We start from the raw sequence: 19,039 nt of genomic DNA, 5'->3' as shown, positions 1-19,039 counted from the left end.
CTTCTTTGTTCGCACAGCTCCTGGGGTTCAGCTTTGGATTTGGCCCGCCTCTGCATTTAGGTCTCCTGAGAGCGTCTGTTCTTCGCTCAGACAGGACGGGGTTAAAGGAGCAGCTGATTCGGGGGCTCTGGCTCACTCAGGCTCTGGGGAGAGAAGGGTACCAAGTGCGGGGCGAGCCTGCAGCGGCAGGCTGGCATAATGTTGCACCCGCCTGAGGTGCGCTGTGTGTTCTTCTGGGGAAGTTGTCCCTGGATCACGGGACCCTGGCAGTGGCGGGCTGCACAGGCTCCTGGGAGGGGAGGTGTGGACAGTTACCTGTGCTTGCACACAGGCTTTTTGATGGCTGCAGAAGCATCCTTAGTGTCTCATGCCCGTTTCTTGGGTCCGCACTGATTGCCATGGCTCACGCCCATCTCTGGAGCTCGTTTAAGCGGTGCTCTGAATCCCCTCTCCTCACGCAGCAGGAAACAAAGAGGCAAGAAAAAGTCTCTTGCCTCTTTGGCAGCTCCAGACTGTTTTCCGGACTCCCTCTCAGCTCTCTGTGGTGTACTAGCACCCTTCAGGCTGTGTTCACACAGCCAACCCCAGTCCTTTCTCTGGGATCCGACCTCGGAAGCCTGAGCTTCGGCTCCCATCCCCCACCCATCCCAGTGGGTGAGCAGACATGCCTCTCGGGCTGGTGAGTACTGGTCGGCACTGATCCTCTGTGCGGGAATATTTCCGCTTTGTCCTCCGCACCCCTATTGCAGCACTCTCCTCTGTGGCTCCGAAGCTTCCGCCCTCCACCACCCTCAGTCTCCGCCTGCGAAGGGGCTTCCCAGTGTGTGGAAACCTTTCCTCCTTCACAGCTTGCTCCCACTGGTGCAGGTTCTGTCCCTATTCTTTTGTCTCTCTTTTTTTTTGCTCTACCCAGGTTCGTGGGGAGTTTCTTGCCTTTTGGGAGGTCTGACGTCTTCTGCCAGCATTCAGTAGGTGTCCTGTAGGAGTTGTTCCACATGTAGATGTATTTCTCATGTATTTGTGGGGAGGAAAGTGATCTCCACATCTTACTCTTCCGCCATCTTGAAGCTCCTCTCAGAGTCTGATTTTTTAGGCTTCTTTGTCATTGATTCTGAGAGCTACCCAATATTTACGTAACTGTATTTTCTGCTTTATTTAACCAGAATCATTTTCTGATATTTGCATCTGAGAATTCTGACTGGTGCAGTAGGCAATGTGAATGCACATTCTGAAAGCTTGAAGAACTTCTTTTTTCTTAGAATTAAGAGATTTTACCACAATATGTCTAGATATGGATCTTTTCCATTCATTTTTTGAGGCTTTTGCTGTAGACCTGATGTTTCTTGATTCTGGAAAGTTTTCTTCTATTCTGTCTTTGATTATTTCCTCTGAACCCACTGCTTGGGCTTATTATCTAGGATTAACTGTTTTTAGGCTAGACCAGTGTTCTCAGTTCTTTTGATATACCAAGTTTTCTGACTTCCTTTTAATTTTTTTTTCCTGTATATATGTCCAGTTTCTCCAATTTTGTGATTGAAGCAGTAATTTGATTTTATGTAAAATGGGTTTGGCTCTTAGAGACTTCCAAAAATGATTTAAATTTTATAATGCATTCTTCTCTTATTTCAAGGTTTATTTGTGTCTTTGCCTCAACCTTTCCCTTTTCTTTTCTTATCATTCCTTACCTATGTTTCTGTGTTGAAGGTCCCCCAAGACCACCTCCAGGTTTGATAATTCACTAGGAGGACTTGCAGGATTCAGGAAATAATTCTACTCACAATTATGATTTATTACAGTGAAAGACTACACAGAAAAATCAGACGAGGGAAAAAGTGCATGGAATGAAGTTTGGAGGAAAGCAGGCACATGCTTCTAAGGCTCCTCTTCCAGTGGTGTCAGACAGAATGCACTTACTTCTCCGAGCAATGAGTTGTGACAACACTGTGAAATGTTGCCAACCAGGGAAGCTCGTTAAAGACTCAGATCCCAGATTTTTATTGGGGGCTAGTCATGTAGACACCCTCTACCTAGCATGTATCAAAATTTGAGACTTCCAGAAGGAAACCAGATGGTCAACATAAATCATTGTTTTCACAAACAGTCTAGGTATGGTGAGTTGCTCCTGTCAGAGTGATGGTGCTTCCTCAGAAATCCAAGTTCTCAGACACCGGCCAAGGGCTGTACTTGTAAGTACCTTAAATAATATATCTCTTGGTGTGAAAATCTCCAGTTCTTCAGTCTGCTTTTAAGTAGCTAATTAAACTTTTAAGGATTCAGCACTCTTCATTGCTTTTTGCTTTCAGCCATGGTGCATACTTGGAGCTATCCTTACTAAATGGGTCACATTAGGAGACAGATGCCACACAGTAATTCACCCAGGCAAAGTGTAACATAACATGTTAATTAAGCTATGATGGGAGTAATTATAAAGATGTGAAACAACATATAAGTGTATTTTATGGCTGAGGAAGAGTACCTAAGGGAGGACAAATTTGGAAGAGTGCTCCTCTCCACAAGATTGTGATTCAGACCTCATTGGAGAAGATGTAGTTGCAGCCCACTGGATGGTCTCACTGCTTGACCAACATCACAGGGAGATCTGAAACTTAGGTGGCCCTTCACAGTTGTCCTAGGTGTGGAGGAGGTGGCTGGACTTCAATGACCAGTTATTAGATGCAGGCTTCCCCAGGAAGAGGCTTTGACAGGATGGCACTCCGAGGTTCTGTAAGCGACAGATTTAATGGTATGAGGTAAGGTCTGTTTGGAGTAGTTTGTTTGGTCAGAGTTGTGTGTACTTGAAAGGAGTTTTCAGATGATGGAAATCCATAGCTGAGGAGCAGAAAAATTTTTTTTCTTCTAGATGAAATTAGTTCACCATTAGGATGATCAAGGTGGAACATTGGGGAATGAATCAACAGTAGCATCTGGTAAATCAGAAATTGCTGACGTTTTGATTGTCCTGGGTTCCTGCCACATTAGTATCCCAGACAGATGACCAACTAATATGAGTTTAATGCTTTGACTAGACAGGATATGGCTTAGGCATTTCAATTCAGATGTTTGATCTTGGATCTGGGAGAGTTGGTCAAATGCTGGCAGATGGTAAGAATGTTGCTCAGGCTCCAGGATATTGCCATGTTTTTGAACTTGTCCTGGTGCATTTGGGAGGTTCTTTTTTTATTTAAAAAATTTATCTCAATAAAGAGGTTTTAAAAACACTTAGCATTATTAAGCTGGTTATTAAAGGTAGGTTTTTTTTTTTTTAGGAAAACGTGATTTGTTTTTATTTCCTTTGCTAGTGTAAATTAGTGAAATATTTCAATAAAAAAGCATTTACTGGTGCTCTTGAGCACATAATACACAATACATACTACTCTAGATACTAGAAATGTAAATCTAAGTTAGGCATAGATCTCTCCTTTTACCAGCTGTTACCCCTGAGAAAGGATATATTTCAGATAGTAGTATTTATTTTAATTTCACTTTAAATCCACTGGGTCAAAGTTGGGCCTTTAGGTGGAGGATTAACCTCAAAGGTTTGTTTCTGAAGCTTTCATCCAGACTCTCCTTCTGTCAAGTATGCACACAGTCATTTTCACTGTGACAGGCAAAATTGATGAAGATGCATTTAGGATTAGAAAGTAACCTAAATCTAAACTTATCCTGAGCATGAGTCAATTATAAATCAAGACCGCAGACCTGGAAAATTGTATCAGGGCTTGTTACAACCTATAAAAACCTAATAAACAATTTAACTTCTCTGCCCTGGAAAACAAACTCACCAGGTATATTTAACACACAGATACACACACAGAAAAACAGATACACAAAACCAATAACAAAAATACCTTCTGTGGAGATGTAATGAGCCTCAACCTTTATCTCATACTGTTTGTGAAAAGTAACTCAATGTGGTTCAAAGACCAGAAATGTAAAAATAGCAATATTAAACAGAAAATATAGGAGACTATCTTTGTGACTTTGGGGTAGGCGTATATTTTTTAGATATTACATAAATATCACAAAGGATGTATGCCCAGAATATAGAGTATTTTTTAAGAAAAACTCGTAAAACTCTGGACATCCAAATGCTGAAAAATGAATCTAGACACAGACCTTACACTCTTCATAAAAATTAACCCAAAATGGATCATAGACCTAGATGCAAAAGGCAAAACTATAAACCTCCTAGATGATAGCATAGGAGAAAATCTACATGACCTTGGTTATGGTTATCACTTTTTAGATTCGATACTAAGAGCATGAACCATGAAAGAAATAATTGATAAGTGAACTTCATTAAAATTAAAACTTCTCCTCTGTGAAAGGGTCAAGAGAAAGAAAAGATAAGCCTGGGGTTGGGAGAAAATATTTGTAAAACATATATCTGATAAAGGACTGTTATCCATAATATACAAAGAACTCTTAAAATTTAGCAGTTTGAAAACAAACAACCTGACTAAAAAATGGGCCTTAACAGACACCTCACTTAAGAAGATATACAGATGGCATATAAGCATATGCAAAGATGCTCCATATCATATGTTATGAGGGAAATGCACATTAAAACCACAATGAGGGACTTCCCTGGTGGTGCAGTGGTTAAGAATCCTCCTGCCAACTCAGGGGACACGGGTTTGAGCCCTTGTCTGGGAAGATCCCACATGCTGCGGAGCAAATAAGCCTGTGCGCCACAATTACTGACCCTGCACTCTAGAGCCTGCGAGCCACAACTGCTGAGCCCACGCACCACAACGAAGAGTAGCCCCCGCTCGCCACAACTAGAGAAAGCCCGTGCACAGCAACAAAGACCCACACAGCCATTAAATAAATTAATTAAAAAAAAAAACCCACAGAAAACACAATGAAATACCATTACACAACTGCTAGAACGGTCAAAATACAGAAGCCTGACAACACCAAATGCTGGCACAAGATGTGGAACTCAAATGTGAAGCAAGAGAAACTCTCATTTATTGCTGATGGGAATACAAAATGGTACTGCCACTTTGGAAGACAGTAACTACAAAACTAAACATACTCTTACCATATGATCCAGAGCAATCTTGCTTCTTGGTATTTACCCAAAGTAGTTGAAAACTTACGTCCACACAAAAACCTGAACAAGGATGTTTATAGCAGCTTTATTCATAATTGCTAAAACTTGGAAGAAACCAAGATGTCTTTCAGTAGGTAAATGGATAAACTGTGGTACATCCAGACAACGGAATATTATTCAGAACTGAAAAGAAATGAGCTATAAAGCCATGAAAAGACACAGAGGAACCTTAAATGCATGTTACTGCATGAAAGAAGCCAGTCTGAAAAGGCTACATTTTGTATGATTACAACTTTATGACGTTCTGGAAAGGGCAAACCTATGGAGACAGTAAAAAAGAACAGTGGTTGGGTTCAGAGGGTGAATAAGTGGAACATAGGTCTTTAGGGCAGTGAAAATATTCTGTATGTTACCATAATAATGGATATATGTCATTATAAATTTGTCTAAACACTTAGAATGTACAAGAGTAAACTGTAATATAAACTATGGACTTTGGGTGATTATAGTATATCAGTGTAGGTTCATTAATATCAATTGTAGCAAATGTACCACTCTGGTGGGGGATGTTTATAAAGAGGGGAATTTTGCATGTGTAGGGGCATGGGGCATATGGGAAATCTATACCTTCCTCTCAATTTTGCTGTGCACCTTAAACGGCTCTAAAAAGAACAAAGCCGTTGTTGAATTAAAAAACCTATTACTATTCAACAGTAAGAAGTCAAATTAACCCAATTAAAAATAGACAAAGGATTTGAAAGGATATTTCACACAAAAAAGATGTGTATGGCCTCCTAGCACAGGAGAAGATACTTAACACATTGGCAATCACAGAAATGGAAATTAAAAGCACCGTGTGGCAGCACTACACATCTGTTAGAATGGCTAAATTAAGTGTTGCCAAGAATTTGGAGGTACTAGAACTCTAATGGGAATGTAAAATGATACAAATACTTCGGAAAACATTTTGATAATTTCTTAAAAAGTTTAAGATACACTTACCATGTAACCTGACATTTTAGGTTTTTAACCAAGAGAAACAAAATCTTATGTCCACATACCAAATTATACATGAATGTTCATGACAACTTTATTCATAATGGCCCCAAACTGGAAACAACCTAGATGTCTATCAAAGGAAGAATGTATAAATAAGTTTTGATATATCTATACAGTGGACTACTACTGTGTATTAAAAAGGAATAAACTACTGATACATGAAAAATAGAGATGTATCTCAAACACATTATGCTGAGCGAAAGAAGCTAGACCTAAAGTGTATACATCATGATTCTATTTTTGTGAAGTTCTAGAAAAGACTTGTCTAATAGAGTGACAGAAAAAGATTTCTGGGGCCCAGGGTAGGTGAGTACTGACAGGGAATGAGTATAAGGTAACCATTTGTGGTGATGATTACACAGGTGTATGTTTTTTCAAAAGTTATCAAACTGTACATTAAAAATGGGTGCATATTATGTATGCAAATAATAGCTTAATAAATTTGATTTTAAAAAGAAACTATTTGAAAAATAGTATTTGTTATATAAAATGAACTGTCATGAAAGACAGTTTATTTTCCAAAAGTTGCATATTTTGCCTCTTATACTAAGTCTTGCTGAAAAAATAAGCTTGAGTCAACTTTCTAAAGTAGCCTTAACATTTTTGAAATTAGTGTTGACCTCTTGCACATAAACCTGACATCAGTTTAGACTTCTAATTTTGCAATAATAAACAGTATTATTAAGCCAGAGTCAGATAAATGAACGAAAGTTTTAAAAGATAATAAGAACATACAAATTGATTGTATTAAAGTAGAAGAGCAAACCAAATGCATTCTTCTTTGAAGTTTCCCAGATGATTATGGGAAGAATGTTGGCTATGTAAAGAGGTAGCAGGTGGGGACACAGTGTGTTGGAACTGAGCATTTTAGAGGAATTACGATGAATGTCTCATGTACTATTAAAGAGAACAGCTCTCCTTAATCTATTCTTCAGTATTCCTTGCAACTAAAATACTTGCTTTAATAGCAATTCTGTCTTTCAATAAATGTGAATACTGGCAAATCCCCAAGTTTAAAATATCACCATGCACAGTAATATTATTTTGGTGTGTGGATGCTAGGAGGTGGACTCAGTGTACTTATTGGCATAAAGACTTGTTTTTTTTCTTCCTTCCTTTTCCTTGCAGATATAAATGCATCTTAGGATTCATAGGTGACTGCAAATAAATCTGAGAGAAATTTCGTTTTTCAGAAGACTTAAATATTGCATATTTTGTGAATTTCACTAACGTGGAGCAAATGACTGTGGTGAGAAGATAGTATAGGGTAACATTGGAGTTATCTTCAGAAAATTTTAAGCAGAGGTTTAGTGTTAATAAGCTGATGAAAATATTGTATTTGACACTAGTCTTTCTGAGCATCTCTAATATATGAAATTGTGGCGTGTGATCTCTTTGTCAGGACTGAACTTAAGATAAACGAGTCTTCTGCTTTTTGAATAAAGCGATCAGTGACCTTTATTGGTTTGATCATTGGCACTGTTGTAGTTATGTTATAAATGAACCAGCTTAACATTTTACAATTTCCCTCCTCTCTCAGTGTCCCAGTAAGCCCTTAGATCCCCAACTTTCAAAGCATTATAAAAAATCATTGATATAGCTTTTTTGTTGTTGACTTTCTAATTGAAAAAAATTAATAACCCTTGAGTAAGATCACCTGTGTAATGAGATTGGCTGTGCAAGTTTGGAGATAAGGTGTATACTAGAGTTACATTGCTCTGTGTTATAAAAGGTAGAGGAATTTGAAGAGCAGATGAAAAAATTCTGTGGGAAGAAATAGACCCCAAAGGAGATAAAAGCACCCTTCCACCCAGCCATCATCACAAGGAGACAGATATTTGTTGGGGAGGAGGAGAGGTTAAGTTGTGCAATTTAAAGCTTATTCTCCTTCTCTACTGCAGAGTTTTTGGTAGAATCTAAATTGCTCACTAATGGTTGGTAATAAATGCATTCTTTAATGAAATCAAGTAGATGGTGAGTTGTACAGTAGTTTGAATATGGGATGAATACAATGAGGGCAAGTGAATACAGTGGAGTCAGAAGATAAAGGACACTAAGTTCAAGGTTACAGTTAAATTGGTGCCTCCTAGAATTGGTGAGAATGTTCACATTATTAAAATATTTTTGAGGGAAAGCTGATATTCATTCATTCACTCGTTCATTTATTCAATCAACACATATGCAACAGAAAGTTCTTTAATGTGCTAAGTACTGGGCTTGTGGTATCTAAACCAACAGACATCTCTGCAGTTATGCAGTTTGTAATCCAGTAAGGAAAGCAGTTATTGAACCAAAGTCACATAAGTGGCTGTAAACATTTTACTTGTGATAATTACTGTAAAAATATCAGGGTGCCGTGAAAGCGTGTAAGAAAGGAAACTAATTTTGACTGGGACATCAAAAAGGACTATCAAAGGGAGTGAATTAAGTTCATACCTAGAACACAAATAAGATTAATCCCAATGAAGACAAGAGAAGAGAGCGCTCCAGGAATTTATTTATTAGGATGTGGTACAGTAACAAGTAACAGAAAATCCAAAATAACAATGGCTTAAAAAGAAGTTTATTTCACTCCACTTGCAAAACTTAGAGCTGAGCAGTCCAAGGATGGTAGAGCTCATCAGTATAAGGAACCCAGTATTCTTCTATTTTGTTGTTCTACTATGTACGTCCTCTAGTTCCAAGGGTCCCTCATGGTCCAGGATGAGTGTGCCAGCTCCAGCCATTTCATTAGCATTCCAATCAGCAGAAGGAGGAAAGGGAGGAAGAAGGACATGCCCCATTACTTTAAGAACACTTCTTATATCCCAGGGTTATAACTTAATAACACGGTCACATGTAGCTGTGACAGAGATTGGGAAATGTGGTCTGTATTCAAAGCAGACATGTGCCCAACTAAAAGTTAGGGTTCTATTACTATAGAAAAAGAGGGCTAGGTGTTCTGTTATATTGGGAGACAACTAACAGCTTCTGGAAGAGAAAACCGTATGTGCTTAGTTATATAAAGTTCTAGATAAGAGAAAGTTTGGTATATTCAAGAGAAAGAGCATAGTGTGTTTAAATGTTATGAGCAAAGGGGAGGAAGAATGGTGGCAATGGGACAAAACTAGAGAGGTAGGTAAGGGCAAATCATACACAGCCTTTTGAATCATGTTAAGAATTTTGAATTTTATCCGAAGAACAATGAAAGTCTATGTAATAGTCTTTTCCAGTTTTTAAGGAAAAGGGTAACATTTTCACATTCTCATATAAGAATTTTTTTTCTCTGCTCACAGTGTGGAGAGTATTTTAGAAATGTTGGAAATATATAGAAAGTTAAAGTAATAGTACTCTTTGGCATACAATTGCATATTTATCAATTTATTCTGACAAAAGTATCGGACAAGAGTACAAATCTGGAAGGATATGCACTGAATGTTTACATTGGGAATGAGGTTAGGGAAGCTTCACTTTCTCTTTTATAACTTTTTATTTTGAATGATTTGTTTTACAATAAACATGTATTTAAGTTTCATTAAAAATTAATGAATCAATTTCAGTTTTGAAAAACAAAGACAAAAAGACTTGCTGACTTGCAGTCCAGATTGCTGACTCCTATTCCAAGTGATCTTCCTTTGTTTGCTCTCCATTTCTGACGGTTGCCTCCTTCCTGGAGTCTGCCTGTTTTCCCAGTCCCTTTGCATTTGACAGTTCTATTAGGCTGATTTCCTACTTTTTAATTTGGTTTTTGCATTTCTGATAGGATGAGGGACAGCTTTGTCTCATTCCATCATCCCATTTCCCCACTCACACATTGCTCTCCTATATACTGGCTATGTCGAGCAGCCTAGGTTTCTGATTTTCCTCCAGGGACTTTTGGACAGGACATGGACATCCTTGGATTTTCCCTTTTCCTACTGTCACCATGTTTCTAAAGACATGCATTCAGGAGTTGAGCAATGGGGATTAAAGAGGCTCTATTGGATCATACCTGGTCCTTGATCCTTTTCCTGAACGGTATACACTTTAGCTGCTTAAACTTACAGAATTTTAGAGTTAAAAAAAAGAGTTTAAAGGCCATCAATTACAAAGTATAACATAACACAGAAATTCCTTTGCGATATTCTGAATATCTTGAATATTTCTTATCCCTTTGAAGAGCTCTAGTAATTAGAAACTTCCTTCTAATTAGTAGTGTCGTAGAAAGATTATAGGACCCAGAGTCAGAGGACTTGTATTATAATCTGCCCTCATTTGTGGGATGACCTTGCAAATTGAGTAACATTGTGAACCTTAGTTTCTTCACTTGTAAATAGGGATAACTCCTACCCTACTTTATTGGGCTATTCCATATCTGAAAACATTTTCTAAACTATAAACCATATATAATTATTACATAATTATGTTTATATATGTAACATATAGCATAGTTGTTATATGCTATGTATAACTATATAAACATAATTATGTTTAACATAAAATATATGAAAATGATATAATATATTGTGTATAATTATACAATTATATGTGTAATTAAAATATTTACATAAAACTTTTGTGTAACATAATTTTAGTATTATATATATATATTTCTTATGTACATAATATATATATATATATATATATCTCACATCACAAGGAACTTCCATTTCTTCAATGTTAGACTGATGTAATTATTCTAGAAGTATTTTTCGCTGATTGAGCTTAAATTTGTCTTCCCACAGTATTTATGTATTATGACTTTTATCCTCTGAAACAATGTAGAACTTGTCCAGTATTTCTTCTGCATAATTACTATGCATTAACCAGAAAGCTAATAGGCCCAAACTATGAAAATTTAGGTTTATGTTCTGTGGAAGAATTTCCTGGCATCTGGAACTTTAGGAACACAATTGGATCTCCAGTAAAAAATTTGAAAGGCATTTGAAATAAAGGAAACTGTGAACTTAAGTGTGTTCATGTAACTTCTTTCCCATATATAATTGAAGGTTATATTTAGTTTGATAAAATCTTTCCCAGGCATCTTTTATTGTAAACCAGTGAAGTGGTAAACTATGGTTGTACACAGCTAACTTCTATACTGACTTTAGGGGGCAGTACTAACCCACTGATAAATTTTGTTATTTCTGCTAATGCTATTGGCAATGGTTAATATAAAATAAAACTAAAATAAGAATAATGAGATTTGTGATACAATTATATACACCTCTTAATGTTAGTAAAATTTTCTAGGTAGTCAGATGAAAATGGTAGTTTGAAATTCATTTAATGATTTATTTAATAAATAATTATTAAATTACGTTATGCACAACACATTGTAAGAGATACAAATGTGAATACGGCATGTTTACTTTCAGATAACTTACAATTAAGTTGTATAAGTAAGTTGCGTGTGTGTGTGTGTGTGTGTGTGTGTATACAACTCTTTCAGGATAAAGTTTAATAAAAAAAAGCAACATTTATTGTTTATTTTTTATGAACCAGTTGCTGTCAAACAACTACTTTTATCCGCATACAGCCCTATCAAGTAGGAACTATTATTATGCCTGCTTTGCAGATAAGGAAACTGAGGATTAGTAAGATTATGTGATTTGCTCAGTCACACAGCTTGCAAGTGGCAGAGCCAGAATGTATATCTATTTGTATATCTTAAATGTATGTTTGTTTGACTTCAAGGCTTTTGCTTTTTGCCAAAGAGATGATGCAGTCTATCATCTCAAAGTGTGTGTGAAATAACACAATACACAAGCTCTCAGAAAGAGCTATAGACATTCAGAAGAGAGCAACATCATTTCTGTTTGTGGGAAATCTGGAAAAATGTATGTAAGAGGTGAAATCTGAACTGTATTTTGAGGAATCAATGGGATTATAAGAGAATAATAGCTGAAGACAGTAGTTAATATTTCCTGAAACCTTACTATGTTTCAGGCACTTTATATTCATTACCTTATTATCAGGAAAAATTTCTGAGGGAGGTACTACTGTACTATTTTCCCACTGCATAGGTGAGGTAAGTGAGGGGGACAGTGGTCATATCTGATGAAAATCACACTACTAAGTAGGCTAATAAGAGAGTTAGAACTTGAATCCAGGACTAATTTTAGAGCCTAAACTCTTAACCAGTACAATAGCTATATGGAGAAGTGAGGTGGGGGCATGAACAAAACATGGAACAGATTAGGAAAGGGTAAACAATTCCATTTGGTTATAGTCTGGGGTAAGTAAAATAGAGTAAGAAAAAGAACTGAAAAATAGTTTGACCATGAAACCTTGAAGCCATATTAAGGAATTTTGATATTATTTGCTGTACAATGGGAAATAATTGGAGATTTATGAGCTGGGGAGAGACATAAGCAGAGTTTTTCTTTGTGGAGGAGAAAGAGACAGAGGAAGAAAATTGATTAATCTATAAAATGTTGATAATTCTTAGCCAAGTATGTAATCATTTACAGTGCCATACGTGTCAACCGTGATGGTCAGACCAGTGACTGGTCATTAGTTGGTGAAGGAGATGCCCATTTGATCATTCTGTTCATTTTTGTAGACAGCATTGATCAAACATATACATGCTCTAGAGTCAGGCAGTCTGGATTAGAATCCTTTTTCTGTCACTTACCAGCTCTGTGACCTTGGGTTTTACTTGACTTCTCTGTGCCTTAGTTTAGTATTTGCCTGAAAGCATTGTGTGAATTAAAATAATGAATAATAGAGTGTTCAATAGATTGTAGCTATCGTTATTATTGTATCTTACAGACAGTAACTGATTGAAGGACTACTGAAGTTCATAATTTCTCAGTTATTGAAAATTGATAAAGGGAAATTTAAGATGTGAATACAAAAACCAGTCATATTATGAAGTCTTATATTCTATTTTTAAAAGTAACAGCTTTTGGGGGGAGGTGGGTGCTATTTACAATTCAGTATGTAAACTATCTTTACTAACTTCAGTAATCATGATCTATCAATGTTGTACAGTGAACACTACATTCTGAATATTTTTAGACAAACTTATTGTCTTTCCTATTTTTTAAAAAAATTCAGTCTGCTGAGTATTCAGCAGGCTCTTTGAATGTGGAATTTTTCTTCAGTTCTGACAAAATTTCTTGCATTATTACTTTGACAATTTCTTCTCACCTTTACATGAAGCATTCTTAGTTTGATCCCCTAATTTTCTTAACTTTTAACGTCTTTTGATCTTTTGTTCTGTCCTCTGGGAAATTTGCTGTGACTTATTTTCCAGCTGTTCTGTTGGATTTTATGCATTTATTTTTGTAGCATTCTGTTCTTGTTTTAGGGATGCAAATATCTTCTGTCTCTCTGAGGATATTATTTATAACTTTTTTCTGTATATTTATTTTGTTCTGTTAAAGCAGTGGTTCCCAACCTTTTTGGCACCAGGGACTGGTTTCATGGAAGACAGTTTCTCCACAGATTGGGGGGAGGGGGATGGTTCAGGCGGTAATGCGAGCGATGGGGAACGGCAGATGAAGCTTCGCTCACTTACCTTCTGCTGTGTGGCCCAGTTCCTAACAGGGGTCTCTGGGGGTTGGGGACCCCTGTTTTAAAGGTTTCCTTACAATATGTGGTGATCCTTGTGTTCTTGTTCATATTTAACTAAAAAACTAGGAACTGTTTATGTGGATGGAGTTTGTAGAGAGGGGGCTTCACAGTAGGCATTAAGGCATAGACGCCCCACCATTTTCCTAAATATGTACAGATCACTTTTCTTGAGAGGTCCATTTCTGCAGAGAGGAATATATTCTTGTATCCTACCTGGAAGATATGAACTTAACTGCCATGTTCTCTAAGACAAATGTGGGAAGGCACTGGGGTAGGTTGAGAATCTTCATTTACTGCATAGATGTTCAGTTAATTTCATTGTTTTTAACAAGGCACCCCTCGGCTTATTGTTCATAGATTCTTAAAATTCATAATCCCTTTGCTTCAACCTCATGAGAATGTAAACCTCCAATTTCTTGTCAGGTGGTAAAGGTTTAGTTTCTCAGCTGGCTGAGGTGGAGTTTCCATTCTGTTTCAGCTCCACCAGCACCTACACCTTCACAGGTAGTCAGTCTCTCTAATTCTTAAGCCCTTTTGAGGGTGTTGAATCATGAATAGATCTGCTTCTTATCATTCCTCCTTGCAGACACTTTGCTTTCAGTTTTCTCAAGTTTGCTAAATTAATTTGCTAAATCATCTGTTTATCACTATCTAAACGTTTTCTTGATATTGCTCATCTGCTAACATCCCTCCAGTTGTCCTTGTCCTTATGGTTTAGACCATTTTTACAAAAGTTTTGCTGTCATTTAAGTGGGATTTGGGAAGTAGTAAAAGTAAATATGTATGTTTAACGTGAAAGTCCTATTATTAATTTTAAAAGTATTACCCCTCTTATATGTATAATACAAAATTTTATGAAGCTCATTTTTTTTCAAAAAGGAGACTACCATTTTGGTGACATTGTGAAAAAATGGGCTTTTTATCAATTCCTGTTTCAATAAAGTATTTTCATGCTATTTCTCTGATTGCGTTAGAAATCATAATATTTTTCTCATTTGTTGCTATTCCTATATTTTCTTGGGTCATTTCCATGTCCTGTTCTTCAATACGAACTTTGTAATTTACCAGTCTTTTTCATCCAGTTTTTTCACTTTCAGTTTTCTTTCACTTTCAACTTCGAGTTGAATTATACATGTTTTTTGGCTGATTCACATGGCACAGCCACATAACTATGGCTAGAATTAAGCTGACTTCTGCTTGCTAACATACACCATAAGAAATTTATGTAATTTAATTGATGTTAAGATATCTAAATGACACTGATATAATATATTGGTATAATATAAATTTAATTTCAGAGAACTTCATCTACAATAAATTTGTCACCAGGAGAAGTGGAAGAAGAAGATGATGATGAAAACACTTGTGGGCCCTCAGGACTCTGGGAAGCATTAACTCCTTGTAATGGATGTAGGAACCTTGGCTTCCCCATTCTTGCACAGGTAACGGTTTGCTTTCTTAAGGTACAATAAAACATAAAAATGGTTGCCTATGTTTTTAAGTAAATCTGTTTTCTTCCCCTCTGCAAATCCAATTAGTGTCTTCTTCACTTGTAATTTTTCTTCAGTTGAAGGTCAGTAAAATGCTTATGTAATAAGCTGTACATGTATGCATATGCAAACACATACTCTATATAATTTTTCGTGGTTGTTTTATTTTGGTCATGATGCTAGTTCCAGAAAAATTGAGTTGTTTATGAAGTTTTAGTATCTATGATTTGGAAGTATTTCATTTAAAAAAATGCTATTTTGAAATTAAATCACAATTTATATTTAAATAATAATAAAAATGATTTAAAAGGTAGCATATGAAAGCTCTTTAAAAGCAGCAGTGATTATTTTTCTTAGCACAATGGAATATCGTAGAATAATGTGTGCCACTGAAGATTATGCACTACGATTCAAAAATGAGACCAGAGCACTAAAACATCATTTACAATTTTGAAATCATTTCACTACTCATTAAGTCACTTTTAATTCTATGGTGTCACCTTCAAATTTTTGTTGTGTACTGTGGTCCGCAAGCCCTTAGAGGAGTTTCAGAAATAAATAAAATAAGCCAAACAGAATTAGGAAATTTGAAGCCACAAAGAAAATATCTCTACATGAAGACGAAAAAGCACTTAATATGAAAAACGGTGTAATGGCAAAGGTATGTATATGTAACCACATAGAACGTGAGTGCAAAAATAATCTAGGACAGAAAATAACTCACATCTCAAAAATATTATTTTCTGTTTTACAACAAATATGAAACAATTTTGTCTAAGAAACCATTACATGTTTTTACATGTATGTCATAATTTGATCACAGCCACCCAAATTCCAATATAAATTTATTGTGACACACTAACTAGGGTAATCAAACCAGCATATAGTACTTAAAGAATCTCTTCACCTTAATATGAACTATTTATAGAACTTTATGACAATTTATACTAACCATTACAGAATTATTATCAATATATACTGGGCTGTGAGATCCATAAAGGTAGAGACTATGTGTTGCTTGGTGTCTACAATCTAATGCCAACATTGTTCCTGGCATGTTGTCAGAATTAAGTAGTAGTTGAATTAAATAATAAACAAATGTGTATGTTCTGTAGCGTTTCATTTCTTCACTTAAAGTTTTTACATATAAAGTTTTACCTCATATACAAAAGGGTATATGAGAAAGGAAATTAAGAAACATAGGTTTTAATTTTATTAATATTCTCTTATCTGCTTAACAATTTACCAATAATTGAATGTTTTTACCTATTTTTTTATTTTATAAAATTAACACCTTTGTATTTTTTATTTTAAAAGTAGAATTCTTATAAAGTAGTAGGGCTCTAAGCTATCAATAATATATGACTGTATCTGGGTTCTCCATTACCTTACTAACATTTACTTTTATTTTTTTAATTTTAATTTATTTTGTTTTATTAGGTTTGGTAGTAGGCTTGGTAGTAACTTACTTTTGGTTTACAATTTTTAAATATTTTTCTTTGACTGTTTTTCTGTGGAGACTTGCATTGCTCCAATAAGTATTGAGTATTACTATTTTAGTAACATTTACCATAAAATGTTTCCTAGCCTGCAGCTTTTCTTTTTTTCTTAATATTGTATGAGCGTATGTTGTGTAGTTTTTTAAACTATCAAATTCATTAAACTTCTTGGTCTTATTTTTTTTGATTCATTTCATCCAGAATTCCTTTTAACAAATTTCAAATATGGCTCTATATTTGTTTTTAACTTGTTGATATATGGTTTTTCTATGACTTGCCATTTGGCAATAACTCCCATTACTTTCATTATATTTCATCCTGTTTGGCTTGGGGTTTCTTCTGAACCTCTTAATTTTCCTATTTTTAAAAACAATGACCCACTTTTGATATTTGTACATATATATGGCAGGAGAAATCATTATTGTATTAAAACTATTAACTGACATTGTCTGCTTTTTAAATTTATATTTTATAATTACTATGTCAAGTTTAAAAAGTATTCTTATTGGGATTTTAATTGTTACTGCATTAAATCTATAAATTTACTTGAGATGCAGTATGTTTTTTTTTAATGTCTTTAATATAACAAATCAAAAGTAGAATTCTTTTACCAGTGTTCTAGTCTTCTTTTACTAATGTTCTCAATTTGTGATGGGCTCCCCTTTAACATTTATATGTGTATATATATATATATATACATCCATATATATATAATTACAATAACATTTTTAGTGTGTGATGGTGCAGAACTATAAAAATACTTTATTATATTTCACAACAAAATTAATGTGCAATGGTTGACACACTAGTATAGCTTAATACATTTTACATTTATAGTTTAAAACTTTGATGTCATGTTGCTTTCTAGGCTTAATTTACCTTGTCCTGCCTCCTATTGGTTGCTTCTGTCCCTGGTTATGTATTCTGGAAGTTTTAGAATTTTCTTTGGCTAATAAATGTAGATCATAGATGGATCGGGATCTTTGAGAGTAATCTTTAGCATTTTATTCTGTCATCTGTTCATTTAATCACAATATCAAGTGAAGGGAAGGTTACAGATAGTTCAGAGCCTGATTGTAAATCCCTATTTAGTTTTATTACTACCCTTTCCTGTTAATAGAGCGTATGTTATTAGAGCAGAGAATCTGAGTTGAGTTGTGTTATGGTGGATGATGTTGCTTTCCTCCACCGTCTTAGATGAGATGTCCACCTCTGCACCATGTGCAGCACAGGGCTTTGAGGCTCTTCCTAAAGAGTCAGTCCTGATGGGTGGAGACCCTCTGTTTACCATCCTGTTCACTCATGTAGCCTTCACTCTGTAAGGTTGAGATGAGGGGTCTGGATACTAAGTCTTTAGCTGTTTTGCAACATGCTTGCCAGCAGTCTCTGCTCCTGCAATCACCATACTCATACTGCCCCATGGGGAGACGCCAACAGCTCTTATTTATGGGCTAGAAGTACCCTCTGAGGACAAGAGGGCTTGCAGTCCTTGCTAACAACAATATTAAGACATGTTGAAAGCAACCACTATGACCATGCTGACTGTACTTCCTCCTGGATCTAGGAAGGCTGCTCTTGCTAGGGCTGTGTTTCTCTTTTGAGTCTGCAAACATGGTTGCAGTCATATGCACAGCACCAGTGGTGGTGCCTGTTGTTACAATTGATCCTTTTATCAGGCCCTGTAGGCTTTGTAACTGCAGAATTATGTGAACTCTTAAATGCAGTATAAGTGGGAGGCATGATGAATTCATTCCTCCCCAGCATAATCATAATAGGTGGCCCCAAACACTTCAGGGTTTATGTGAAGGCTCCTGATGCTCACTTGATCCTGATTCCTTCCATAGGAATAGGTAGCATTTGCCTAGGGAAAGACAAGTAAAATAAAGTGAGACCAGAAAGACTGCTCCTTTCTATTCCTATAGCTAAACAACAAGAGCTTATAATAAGAATTTTGAGCTCTCAAGTCCACTCTCCCATTTGATGCAACAGTGCCCCCTACAGTATCTCCACAGTGACCACAATGATCATTCTAGTTTGCTTGGACAGTTTGTCAGTGAGAACACTTATTAAAATACACTTTGGTTAGTATTTCTGCTGGTCAGGTAGTATGTGCTTTAATATTTTGATAGCTCCTAGCAAATTGTGCACATCTCACTGTCACTGATGTATACAAAAATCAGTACAAGGCAGTCACGGGGAGACATACATTCTGCAACATGTCAGCTTAGCTGGGTTGGAGTATGTCCAAGAATAGATTGGATGATGAAAATAGAACACTCCCTAACACCATACACAAAAATAAACTCAAAATGGATTAAAGACCTAAATATAAGGCCAGACACTATAAAACTCTTTGAGGAAAACATAGGCAGAACACTCTATGACATAAATCA

At 36.0% G+C, this 19,039-nt stretch overlaps 1 protein-coding gene across 5 annotated transcripts in view; it reads left to right on the top strand.

Moving 5' to 3' along the window:
- Window positions 1-19,039, top strand: part of ANKS1B (ankyrin repeat and sterile alpha motif domain containing 1B) — a 1,156,005-nt gene that overhangs the window by 306,310 nt on the left and 830,656 nt on the right. For all 5 annotated transcript variants that reach the window (XM_059936736.1, XM_059936735.1, XM_059936734.1 and 2 more), the window contains exon 9: window positions 14,956-15,099. In XM_059936736.1, the coding sequence (XP_059792719.1) occupies window positions 14,956-15,099 (144 nt within the window). The remainder of the gene's footprint in view (window positions 1-14,955; window positions 15,100-19,039) is intronic.

Source organism: Balaenoptera ricei, chromosome 10 (assembly GCF_028023285.1).
Source record: "Balaenoptera ricei isolate mBalRic1 chromosome 10, mBalRic1.hap2, whole genome shotgun sequence".
Lineage (NCBI taxonomy): Eukaryota > Metazoa > Chordata > Mammalia > Artiodactyla > Balaenopteridae > Balaenoptera > Balaenoptera ricei.
The sequence above is the reverse complement of the archived record's forward strand: the minus strand, read 5'-3'. Positions and strand labels throughout refer to the sequence as shown.